At 38.0% G+C, this 13,620-nt stretch overlaps 1 protein-coding gene across 5 annotated transcripts in view; it reads left to right on the top strand.

The window, feature by feature from the left end:
• The window catches only part of HIVEP1 (HIVEP zinc finger 1), a 156,396-nt gene that overhangs the window by 117,999 nt on the left and 24,777 nt on the right, over positions 1–13,620 (top strand). For 4 of the 5 annotated variants that reach the window (XM_015135569.3, XM_028847839.2, XM_002803607.4 and 1 more), the window contains exons 5-7: positions 2,960–3,093; positions 3,963–4,138; positions 8,959–9,060. In XM_015135569.3, coding sequence (XP_014991055.3) covers positions 2,960–3,093; positions 3,963–4,138; positions 8,959–9,060 — 412 coding nt within the window. The remainder of the gene's footprint in view (positions 1–2,959; positions 3,094–3,962; positions 4,139–8,958; positions 9,061–13,620) is intronic. The other variant, XM_078001357.1, reaches the window with a different exon arrangement.

Genomic DNA, 13,620 nt, shown 5'->3' with positions numbered 1-13,620 from the left:
TCAGCAAAGATACTCCAAAGGTGGTGATACTTTAGCTAAGTGTTCAAAATTTTTTTAAAAAAAGATAGGCATTTTTTCAGGCAAAAAGAATAATTTTTTTTTTTTTTTTTTTTTTTTTTAAAGACAGAATCTCACTCTGTCGCCCAGGCTGGAGTGCAATGGTGCGATCTTGGCTCGCTGCATACTCCACCTCCATGGTTCAAGTAATCATCCTGTCTCAGCCTCCCGAGTAGCTGGGATTACAGGGGCCCACCACCATGCCTTGCTAACTTTTTATATTTTTGGTAGAGACACGTTTCGCCATGTTGGCCAGGCTGGTCTCGAACTCCTGACCTCAGGTGATTCACCCACCTCGGCCTCTCAAAGTGCTGGGATTACAGGTGTGAGCCACTGCACCCAGCAAGAATAAAAAAAATTAATAATACACGAAATGACATGGAAATGAGAATAAACTTGGTTCATTTAAAGAACTCTGAAGAGTCTGGTCTGGTTAAAAAGTGCTGTAAAGTTGGAAACGTAGGTAAAAACCAAAGCATGTGTATGGTGGTGGAGAACCAATGATACTTTCTCAGTGAAGGAAAGTGCATCCAAACCACCTGTAGAATTTAAGTTCTCAAGCTCTAAATCTACTAAATCTTGGAAGATAAGACCTAATCGTTAGAATTTAAACAAATCTCCATGTATGTTCCTGAAGTGCTTGTGAGAAGTGGCTCTCCTTGAGTACCAAATGCCTCGGAAGAAATGTCTGGAAATGCATATCTAGATTTGGAGCTTAGGAGAGAGCTCTGGGTGAAAGTGTGTAGAGTAGAGATTCTTTAGCGCATAGTTGTGATTAATGAGATTGCTCAGGATATAAAGAAGAGGAGAGAGCCTAGACTGGATCCTGGGGATCATTACTATTTAAAAAGTTGAATGGATGAAGAACGTCCACACTCCGGTGTGGAAACTGAAAGAGATTGATCATAGAGGAAGGAGAAGAATGAGCAGAAAGTGGCATCACACAAAACATGGAAGAAGATATTCAAGGAGAGTTGTTAGGTCAAATAAAGTTGAAGGCAAATGGGTATATCTGGACTGTGCAGATCACTGGAGAATTGAGTCTATGAGCAAGTAGCTATGGATGATGGATTACTGGACTTTTATCTACAACCCAAATGTTAATGCATTTATGATTCACAATGGGAAAGAACAGATAGATGCTATGAAGTAAAAGGATTTCTAGGTGAAACATGGCATCTTCAACATATAATCCATAGAGTGCTAAAGCATGTAAAGACTAAGATTTTGGCATTTAGCTCGTTGATGACTTTGGCAAGTAGAAGCCAGATTTAATAGTACGAAAGTGAGCAAAAGATAAAGGGGAATTTGATATTGAAAATAAAGAGGGTTACTGTTGAAGGGATAAAGTCAAAGGAAGGTGTGTGCATATATTCCAAATTATGCGGAAGCCAATCTGTTTGCCAGGAAAAGAGAAGGAAAGGTTGCATCAGTAGCTCTTCCCACTGCCTTTTTGAGGAATGTGGAGCAGCAACTTTTCTTTACTCCTGCCTGTGTAAGGATGGGCCTCCCAAGGTATTATTCTGAGGCCACACAGACCCCTCTCCGTAATGAATAGACTCTTATCTCTTAGTATTATTAAGTCATTTCAGCACCACAGCTGTCTGCTTGACCATATAATTTCTTCAGAGAGGTTTGCATAAAAGAAGCCCTGGGTAGGAAAAGTTGTGCGTTGCATTGGATTCAGCCAGATGACTAGAGTTTGAGTGTTTGCCTAACACTTGCCCTAGGAACTTCACCCTGAGAGTGCCCTTCCTCACTGGGATATATAGTCCACCTGTGCTGCCTGCCTCACAGGGACCCGAGAAAATAGAATGGCACCATAAGTGAGACAACGTACCGTAAGGGGTGGTAGCATAAAATCTTACATAAAATCACAAGGTGATATTATTATATTGTTCCTGTAGGAAAACCACACATTGTTTTATCATTTTGATTTTGATGTTCATTACCTTTTTTTTCCAGAGACTTAATTGTTATCAAGCCAAAACCTAACTTTTTGGCTAGACCTGGATGTCACATTTAACAGTATTCAGTAAACTTTTGAGAAGATAGAAATAATTATGGTTTTAGCTGGGCATTGTGGCTCATGCCTATAATCCCAGCACTTTGGGTGGCTGAGGTGGGAGGATCACTTGAGGTCAGGCGTATAAAACTAGTCTGTGCAACAGAGCAAGACCCCCATTTCTACAAAATTTTAAAAGTAGTCAGGTGTGGTGGCTCACGCCTGTGGTCCTAGCTACTCAGGAGGCTGAGGTGGGAGGACCTCTTGAGCCCAGGAGTTTGAGGCTGCAGTGAGCTATGGTTGTACTACTGCACTCAAGCCTGGGCGATAATGAGACCCAATCTCAAAAAAGATTTATGATTTAAAATAGTGGAGGAAGAAAAAGTAAAATAATGGGAAATGGGGCTTCTGCTTTACTTTATACTGCACTGAAGCTGAAGGAGACTTAGTGATGTTTCTAAGGGGTATGAGGCATTATTTTACCAAAAGGGGTAACTAGCTCTTTTCCATCTCCAAAAGTAAACTCTTTTAAGAAATGTATTTAAACGGTAGTATGAGTGGTTGGTTAAATGGAAGAAAAAATATTTAGTCTACTAAAAAAAGTTTCTGGTAAACTTATGAAATACCATGGTGTAGGAGGTTGTAAAGCCTTTAGTTGGGGGTGTCAGTGACCTGTGGTGGAATTTTAAAGTAACATAAGATTTATCATTTTGCTGTGATTGAGACAGATTCATAAGGGAGGAGATAAAGCAAATGCCCTTTGAACCTATTACTACTTTGAAATGCATTTCGTTGACCATATGCTCTTTACTCTGCCGTGTTTTAATTTCCGGTGAAAGATTAGCATGTTTGTGTTTTCAGTTTTATTAAATTAGTTTCTCTCTTTTTTCCTTTCAGAGAGCATTAGGTAATCAAAAGTCCACAGTAGTTGAATTCAGCAATAAAGATGCCTCTGAAATTAACAGTGAGCAAGATAAAGAAAATTCCTTAATCAAAAGTGAACCAAGAAGAATTAAAATATTTGATGGAGGGCAAGTACAAATTTTACTTCTTAAATGTACATTTAAACTTACTTTTTAAATGTACATTTGCTTTCATGTGAATGAAGACTTAGCGCCAATTTAATATCAATGTTGCAAGGTTTCTTAGCATATTAACAGAATCTCCATAGCAAAATATGTTAGCATTATGTTAAATAATTTTATTTTGATGGAGAAATGATGACTATTTGGGAAGTACTATACAACCTTGAAGGCAGCTGAAAACTAAATTATTAGAGTGAACCTTGGTTTTCACATTGATTTACAATAAGGAATGACCTAGAGTATCTGCTCTCAGATGAATTCATTGCCCATTTGATATCTTTGTGTATTTCGTTGTGAGCAAAAACATCATAAAAGCCAATTATAGTTATAGTAAAGCTCCAAAATATTTCAGTACTTAAAAATTATTGTGATTGAATCTAGCAATGAAGAAAAAAATTTAACCAATGACTTAGAAACAGGAAAGTATTTTAAAATTACATACAGTAGTGGAGTGCAGTGGTGTGCGCCTGTAGTCCCAGCTGTTCAGGAGGCTGAGGCGGGAGGATCATGTGTGCCCGGGAGGTTGAGGTTTCAGTGAGCTACGATTGCACCACTGTGCTCCAGCCTGGGCATCGGAGCAAGACTGTCTCTAAAAACAAAACAAAGTATAATATTGCAAAAGTTTGTTTGATTGGAATTAGCTGTATTAAGTATTGATGTAAAAAGTTGGAATATTCTGTTACTTACACATGCATAAAATTGTTATTGGTTGAGTATAAAAGTTGTGCCTTGTTTTATTTTTGGTTTTAATCATCATTATTTTCTTAAAGACATAGTATCCAATCTCCCTATTCATTTTTTTTTCTTTAAATTAGATATAAGTCAAATGAAGAGTATGTATATGTCCGAGGCAGGGGAAGAGGAAAATACATTTGTGAAGAATGTGGAATACGTTGTAAGAAACCTAGCATGTTAAAGAAACACATACGAACCCATACAGATGTCCGCCCCTACCACTGCACTTACTGTAACTTCTCCTTTAAGACTAAAGGTATGAGATGCACATTGCTTCAAGGTCCTTTTTGTGTGTATTTAGGTGCTAGAGCTAAAACCCAACTATGCGTTTTCTTTGACCAACGAAATAGTAGCTTAAATAGACTAATGTAAATTACATTTTGTCAATGTTGTAGTCTTATTGCTTTATATAATTTTAGAACCATTGGAAAATTTTTAATTGTACACTTTTAGAATAAATATATAATAAATATAATATTTTTAAAAGAGCAACTGCCCTTTTTAAAAAACTTAACTCCTTAAATTGCAGTTGTACAACATGATTAATATACCTTTTCAAAAATATTTAATTTGGGGCTGAAGAAGAAAAAGAAATTTTCATGATCACAGGTAAATTCACTGGGTGTTAAAAGATTGAAGAAAGATTTAAAATAATAACTACAGAAACTTCTATAATAATTACACTTCTGTTTTATTGTCTAATTTTAGGCATACATAGCCATTTTTTTCATGATGCTTTTTTTTACACTAATACTGTTAAATTTTAGCTTCAAACATTTTCTATAGTTTCTATTAATGTTTATAAAGAAGTGTCAGAACTAATCATTAAAATTATATTTAGGACCCTTTCTGGTTTTTTAAATATGTTTTTATTTATAAGCCTTACTCATAGTTAATTTTACCCTGTACAAGTTTTTTGATACATGTAATAGATATACTACTTTAAATGTTTGCTTCTTCCGTTAGGCTCCTTTTTCAGGAACAATTTGTTACTTGAGATTTTGATTTTTATGCCACTCTCTAAAAACCAAGGATCTTAACAAAGCAAGGTAATTGTGAAAACATGTCTGAGAAAACAGTATCTGTAAAAAAAAATTTTAATTGATTTTTAAAAATAGAAACAACTTTTGTCCTTGGAGTTAACATTTACTTTTTTCGTATGTTGATTGTCTTTGCAGTTTTTGCTTTAAAGATTGATCAACTCCTTAGCAAAATTTATTACATTTTTTGGCTAGTATTTATGGGCATTTAAAGAGAGTTATAACTTGTAACAACTACATGCTTCAAATTAGTGCTCTTTTAGTGCCAATGGTGTCTGAAACAAGAATGATGGAAAAGCAAAATATTCTTCAGGTGGCTTTGAATATTTCAGAAAAGTTTCAAGCAATGAGAGAGGTTGGGAGGGATACTCAGGATGCAGTTCTTTAGTTGTGATGTAGAACCTCCCTCTGTAGTTGGAGGTTGAGTTTAAAGATGATTTTCCTTCCTGGTCCTGAGGGAGGACTCTGATAGGGTAAAGTACTTTGGTCTTTTAACTGAATTTATTGCTTTTTCACCTGTTTTGATCCTATGATTAAGAAACATCTATTAACTTCCTTTCAGACAAGAAGTATATTTAGAAAGCTAATAATACTAATAAAAGATTATCATGTACAAGAGGTTGTTATCAAATACAAGAAGAGCAACATACAATGGGAAATGGGTATTTCTCAATAGAAAGAAGAAAAGGAATCAGGGTATTTAAAAAATATTTATGAAATAAGGGCAAAAAAGGAAGGACAACCTAGATGTGGTAAACCAAATGAAACTACAGAGATTTCCTGGCAAGGAAAAATATGATGAGTCACAGAGTGTTAATCTTAGTGAAATAACTCAAAGATTTTAGATAAATGTTAACTAAATGGTGGACAGTTCATAACGACCCTTGAAGATTGAGCATTGCCTGTTAGCACTTTTCGTGTCTTACATATCTCTAATATGCTGCATATCTGAATTTGCATTAAATTTTTTGTTTTGTAAGATGTCATGTGGAATTATATGATAAATATGTATTTGAAGGAGGCTATCCTTGCTGAGGAGACTGGTGAAAAAATATTAGAAATTCAGGATTTCCTTATTCTTGGCATGACACTTCTCATTTTTTATGGTCAGCTTCCTTTTTGAAGACTACTTTTTATGAATCTATGTAAAACAGATTCCACAGCACCTTTTAAAGGCTGTTAAATAATAGTAGGCCTTTTTTTCAGTTAGGCCCCAGATTTTCACCTTCTCTGATTTACTTTATATCCTCCACTTATTATTGAACGTGTCTGGTTACTAACAGAAGGAAATAGTGATGTGATGGCATGCTGTGTAAATACGGTATGCAAAGACAGCAAAACGCTATCAGACAAATAATCTGTAGAGCTAAAACTTGATGCTTCTGATGGTAATGCTTACAAATCCGTAATTCATTATTTGCCTTCTGAGTTTATTTTCTGAGTACATTTTCAAAGTAATTTTAATTGATTTGTTTTCACGATTCTGCTTTAAAGGTCAGTCAGCAGAAAATATATAGAGAGCTTGTATCTCTTCAAGATTTAGTCTCATTTATATCACAGAAAGCTAGACTGTGTGTAGCTATAGGAATCCAGAAACAAAACCTCTCATGCTTTCCAGAGGATTCAGATAAATGTTTATTAAATCTATCAGAAAAATTATTTATTAAATTAACACACAAGATTTATAAAATTGCTAGGAGATAATTTGCATTTCAAGCACACTTTAAATATTTTGTATATTGAAATGCAGATTTTTGTTTATTTTACATTATTTAGGAAGTTGATTCATAATAAGTAATAGCTAAAGTTAAGAGAAAATATGGTTACTAAAAACTTGTATTTCCAAATTTGTCTAGTTATAATTATACATTAGCTTCTTAAAAAGTAAATAACCTGCAATGGCTGTCTATCTAGGGAGCAAAAACATTTTGAAGAGGGCCAGGTGCGGTGGCTCACACCTGTAATTCTAACACTTTGGGAGGCCAAGGCAGGCAGATTGCCTGAGGTCAGGAGTTTGAGACCAGCCTGGGCAACATGATGAAACCCCATCTTTACTAAAATACAAAAAATTAGCCTGGCACAGTGGCAGGTGCCTGTAATCCCAGCTACCCAGGAGGCTGAGGCAGGAGAATTGCTTGAACCCGGGAGGTGGAGGTTGCAGTGAGCCAAGATCTTGCCACTATACTCCAGCCTGGGCGACAGAGCAAGTCTCCCATCTCAACAACAACAACAACAACAAAAAAAAAAAGGACTATTAGTGGACCTTATAATTTGGTTTGTAATATTGTTAGTATTAACACGCAAAACATTTTGACTTACAAGTGGAAATTTCAACCATAGTAAGATGTCTAAACCATTTTTATAATTTCTTAATGTGAAAACTTTAAAGCTCTCAAATAAAAGTAGAGATCTGTATAATGAACACCATTGTGCCCCTAATCTTTTAATAATTGCTAAGATTTTGCCATATATGCTTCGTATTTTTTTCAGTATATTTAACATAAATATCAGAGATAGCCAAGTGTTAATCTAGGTGTTATCTCCAGAATCACAGAAGTCAGGGTTTGATGGACCTTAGTCATCATCTGGTGTTGGCAGCCTCTTAAGCCTGACCTCCTTAAGTACCAAACTCTGGGTTCCTGCGCGGTTGGCTCAGACAAGAATGTACTATGTAGTGCAAAAATCAGCTTTACAGGGATGACCAGTTTCACAGGCTTAGTGCATTCATCAAGAAATTGAATAAATATGGCTATTTTCCATGTGCTTCAGCTACTGCAAGCCTGAAATTTGGACCAATGTTTCAGACATTTTGAGCTCTTCTAAAGACTTATTCTCAAATACTACTTTGCCCTTGCCCACTAAATTCAACATTTAGAGTTGTTTCTGTTTCTCAAAAAAGATGACTTGCCCTTGTTGGCAATGTTTTTGTGTGTGGCATTAGCCACTGGAGATGCTTGTTATCCTGAGAAGAATCTGAGCTGTCCCTGCTGGGTTCAATGATCACTTGAGGCAGGTGTGGCTAGTGGTTCTCAGCTAGCATGGTCGTACTTAAAGAGGTCGATACAACAGCTGCCAGAGGAAAACACTCCTTTACTGGTACTATTTTGAGACTTATCCTCTATATGTGAAGTGAAATGAATACAGGAAATGCTTTTTCTTACTCCAGAAATACTGTTTATAAAATTACAATGACCCAAAATAGTTTTTCATAGATAGTCAAGCTTGAAACATTGAAAGGTGAATTCCAAGGTGCCAGAAATAAGAAACTCAAAGCTAACATGGTGAACAGATACTAACAAAAATAATTAGAAGGCCTTATGGGAATCGAGGCCAGATATATGCCTACAGGCATGCCTGTCCTGAGATAGCATCTGAGGTTCCTGAAATAAGCCTAGTCCTCCTGTCCAGTGACTTTGGGCCATGTGGGAAAAACCCCATCCACTTAAAAGTAAAACCCTGTATCTATACCATGCAAAAACAAATGAAAAAACTGGTCCAGAGTCCCTTGTCTGAAACCAATGAAACTGTTAAGGTTCCAGGCAGAAGCAATTGGAAAACTGCTTTATAGAGATGTTTCTGCAACCCAGAGTACTTAGGATTCCATGGAAAACAATCTTGCTGAGGATAAACCCAAAAGTAAAAAGCATGCAAAGAAACAAATGAGAAAACGCCAGCAGACATAACAAGTGGAGAATTCACACTCCAAGAACTACAGATCACAGTGTAGTCTGAAAGAGACTTTAAGTTTGTATAAAATGTCCCAGAAAGAAATAAGGACTGGAGAATAGAAAACATAAGGTAAAGGAAATGTTATCAAAGTAGAGGAGGCAGATTTTAAAAAGAAAATATAAACTGATAAATAACAAGGTGTTACAACATACAGATACCAAATTTTCTTTTGTTCACATTTTAGTCGTTGGAATTGTATGACCACAATCTGTACTTTGGCTTGAATAGGAATGAAATTTGCCAGTGTTTACAAATGCAATAGCAAAATCATACTATGTAAGCTTAGTAAACATTCTTTTCCCTTAAGGAAATCTGACAAAACACATGAAGTCCAAGGCACATAGCAAGAAATGTGTGGATTTAGGCGTCTCAGTAGGTTTAATAGATGAACAGGATACAGAAGAATCAGGTAAGGCTTTATACCATATTTTTCATAAATGCTATTTATAATGTACAATTTTTTTTTTTGCTTCCATACCCTTTCCATTCCCACTGACACTGCCTAATTCCTGTTTTCATTACCTCTTATTTATATGCAGTGGACTCCTAATTAGTTTTTCCATGTCTAGATTGTCCTCCTTCCTATTCACCTATCCCCCATGATGTTCATCTTTCTGAAGCATGTGTCTGATCATACCTCTCCTCTGCTCAGAGTTTCTCATCGGTTCCCATTTGTCTAGAAAATAAAATGTGAACACTTGACCTTGATCAAAATCCTTTGTAATCTGCTACTTACCTACTCCTCTGTCCTTCTCATTTCTTTCTTTTACCTACCCTCATGCTTGAATTTCCTGCCTACTTGACATTGATCACTCTTCATCTTTACACTCCTCACTTAAAATCCCAGCCCTCACTACGCACACAAACGTGGCTCCCAGTGCCCTGATCAAAATCTCACTTTCCTTCAAGATCCAGCCAAGTCCACTGCTGTAATGAAGCCTTTTCTGATTTTCCTTTTCCATACCTCTTTCAGGAAACTTCTCTTCTCTGGACTCCTCTAGTATTTTACAATTTCCTCCCTGAAAGCATTTAATCCTCCTCTACCTTGTTCTGAAATTATTCACGCTCTCACCTGAGCTCCCACCACAATGATTCAGCATGTCATGAGCAGAGCCAGTGAGTGCGTAACATGTGCTCACCCACAGCACTTAGCGCAGTGCCTTGCGCTGCGCGGCAGCTCCATATTTGTGGAATAAAACGTTTGTTTACTTCTCCAAAGTGTTTATTATTCCGAAAAAGTTAAATGGCTGTTTTTTCAAAAACATTGTTAACAAACTTAAGTATTTATCTCTGACGAATTTTGAGGAAGAATAAACCTGTTCATCTGTTCTAACTCATGAGAGAATCGAAGTATCTTTTTGTGAAACTTGTTTTTAACCCAAGGATTTATCGACAAAAGGAAAAAAAAATTGAAAAAGTATTCTGCTTTTTAAAATGCCCTGAATTAAACATTTACCTGCTTGCTATATTTTTCTTAACAAGTATTAGTTTGATCTAGAGAAAATTTCCAAAGAGAAAGCGATGAGGACATCATTGAATATATAGGTAAAAATTCAAAAGCATGTAATCCCTGTAACACACGAAATGAATCAGCCTGGATTTACTTCTAAATATACAAGAGAAATTACTCACATTTTCAGTGGTACAGAGCAATTCAGTTGTAAAAAGTTAGGAAAAATGTGTAAGAGTTTCAGCAAGTATACTTATTACCCACTGACTAGAAAAGGGACAAGATAAAGGTATCATTATAGTATATACTCATGTATACCTTCTTCAAGAAGATGAATCTTATAAAAATTAATGTGTCTACAGAATTATCTAAATTGTTAAGGGGAGGTAGTACTTATATCTTAAATTTGCATATTTAAGAGAACTAGTTATAGTTTCTATTAATTATCATGGATTGTTTACATTTGCTGACTGATTGATTGACCTACCTATGTATTTATTCATTGTTGTATTTTCATCTAATTCCGAAAGCATTTGAACCTGGTCTTAGATTATTGCTCAACGTTGATGTCCTAATTCCCTATTTAGATTAGAACTTCTGATAAACAATGTAGTTTTACCTTTTTCCTTTCAGTTTACTTTTTTTTTAAATGACCGTATTTGTGGGTAATGTGCTCAAAGTTGTTTTTACAGTGTTTGTCAAATAATAGTGAAGCAGAACATAGAGGTGGAGTTTTGCCAAGTGCTGTGTCATGCTGTGCTAGAGACCTAACATTCTGCGTTGCTACACCAGCAGAATTTATTCCTCTCCTTTTGCTTTATTACAGGCTTGCAGCGTAGGTATAATTAGAGTAAACAGTTGTTGTTTTAAACAGATGATCTTGTTTTATTGTGCTTTTAAAACATATTTGGAGATTTTTTTAATACAAAAAAATACAAAGTATTTTATTGTGTGTACTCATGTATTCATAGCAGAGTTGATAATAAATATTTTCTCATATTTGTTTCAAGTTCTTTTCACAAATTCAGTATAGTTTTTAAAAACCAGTTATTGCTGCTGAGGGGCAGCTTCCCTTACTCCCCACTCCTCGCCACTCTCCTCTCCCTCTCAGAGGAACTCTCGCTGCACTGGGGGTTTTCCTTTCAGTTCATTTTACGTACATGTAGATATCTATGAATAGTATGTGATTTTATGTTTGTATTTTAAATTTGCATAAACAGTACCACTTTGTATGTAGATACCTAGATGTTGTGCTTTATAATTTTACATTGTTCTTCAGAAGAGACTTTCCGTTTCCTTACCTCTTTAATTATACCTAATATTGTTAGAATTTAAATTTTTGGCCAATTTGATGGATTTGTTTGTTGTCTTTCTGGTTTATTGATTACTATACTAAGATTGGGTCTCATTATTTTTTAAAACAAACTTTTACTCCATTAAACTGATGATAGCTGGAGATGCGATTTTGCTTAGCAATTCTGGCCATGTCCCTGTTTGAGGGGGCAAGCCAGAAGCCTGCAGCATGATGCTGTGTCTGGAGGGTGCAGTTTCTAGCCTTCCACTAGCCCAGAGTGGTACCAGCTGTTCCTTTTCAGTCTTCTGTGCTGGCTCCTCCTCACCTCCCCAGCCTCTCACATAGGCCCCAGGGCTGTGGCCTTTGATTTCTTCTCTTCCTGTCTGTGCTCACTTTGTAGATAGTCTCGTCCGCTCACTTTGTAGATAGTCTAGTCCGGTCTCCTGACTTCAGATACCATCTCTGTGCTGATAATGCCCCAGTTCATTCCAGACGTGAGTATCCTTCTGACTTACCCCACCTGTCTCTGCTGGGGTGTCTAATCAGTATCTCAGGTCTGATGTGTCCCAGATCCCTGGTTTACCCCTTACCTCTAAGCACACTTCCCCTGTAGTCTTCTGCCATCCTTCCAGCTGCTTGGCCAAAAATCTTGAGGTCATCCTTGATGCCCATCTTTCTCACAGGTTGCCTCTAATCTACCAGTAAAACCTTTTGGCTCTATACTTCAAAATATCTTCAGAATCCATCCACTTTTAATCACCTCCACCACCCCACCCCAGCCACATCCTCTCTACTACATTGCTTCTGGATTAGCTCCTGATTGGTCTCTGTGGTTCTGCCCTGCTCCTTTACAGACTGTCTTCCACCGAGCAGCCAAAGTGGCCTTGTAGCAATTGTGTCATTCCTTTGTTTAAAAGCCCCAGGGGTTTCCTGGCTCATTTGGAGCACTGGTCAGGCACCCACCAGGAGCTCTGTCTTCTTCCTTTCCGTCTCCCTGAGGCTCAACTCCCCCTCCTTCCTCCCTGGCGTGCTCAGCTGCAACCACACGGGTCTCCTGCCTCTTTGTTGAACACCCACAGCAGGACCCTGTCTCAGGGACTTTGCACTCCTTTCTTCTGTTAAAAATGCCCTCTAGGAGGATTCTGTTCCAAGATGGCCGAATAGGAACAGCTCCAGTCTGCAGTTCCCAGCGTGATCGACGCAGATGATGGATGATTTCTGCATTTCCAACTGAGGTACCTGGTTCATCTCATTGGGACTGGTTGGACAGTGGGTGCAGCCTACGGAGGGCAAGCCAAAGCAGAACTGAGCATCGCCTCACCCAGGAATCGCAAGGGGTTGGGGGATTTCCTTTTCCTAGCCAAGGGAAGCTGTGACAGACGGTACCTGGAAAGATGGGACACTCCCATCCAAATACTGCACTTTTCCAATGGTCTTAGCAAATGGCACACCAGAAGATTATATCCCGCATCTGGCTCAGCGGATTCCATGCCCACGGAGCCTTGCTCACTGCTAGCGCAGCAGTCTGAGATCCACCTGCGAGGCAGCAGCCTGGCAGGGGGAGGGGCGTCCGCCATTGCTAAGGCTTGAGTAGGTAGACAGAGAGGCAGGGGAAGCTCACACTGGGCAGAGCCCAACGCAGCTCAGCAAGGCAGGCTGCCTCTGTAGTTTCAACCTCTGGGGGCAGGACATAGCTGAGCAAAAGACAGCAGAAACTTCTGCAGACTTAAATGTCCCTGTCTGACAGCTCTGAAGAGAGCAGTGGTTCTCCAAACACGGTGTTTGAGCTCAGAGAATGGACAGACTGCCTCCTCAAGTGGGTACCTGATCTCTGTGTAGCCTAACTGGGAGACATCTCCCAGTAGGGGCCGACTGATACCTCATACAGGTGGGTGCCCCTCAGGGACGAAGCTTCCAGAGGAAGGATCAGGCACCAATATTTGCCTTTCTGCAATATTTGCTGTTCTGCAGCTTCCGCTGGTGATACCCAGGCAAACAGGGCCTGGAGTGGACCTCCAGCAAACTCCAACAGACGTGCAGCTGAGGGACCTGATTTTTAGACAGAAAACTAACAAACAAAGGATTAGCATCAACATCAACAAAAAGGACATCCACACCAAAACCCCATCTGTAGGTCACCAACATCAAAGACCAAAGGTAGATAAAACCACAAAGATGGGGAGAAACTAGACCAGAAAAGCTGAAAATTCTAAAAACCAGAGAGC

Source organism: Macaca mulatta, chromosome 4, assembly GCF_049350105.2.
Source record: "Macaca mulatta isolate MMU2019108-1 chromosome 4, T2T-MMU8v2.0, whole genome shotgun sequence".
Lineage (NCBI taxonomy): Eukaryota > Metazoa > Chordata > Mammalia > Primates > Cercopithecidae > Macaca > Macaca mulatta.
This window is presented reverse-complemented; position numbering and strand designations above follow the sequence as displayed.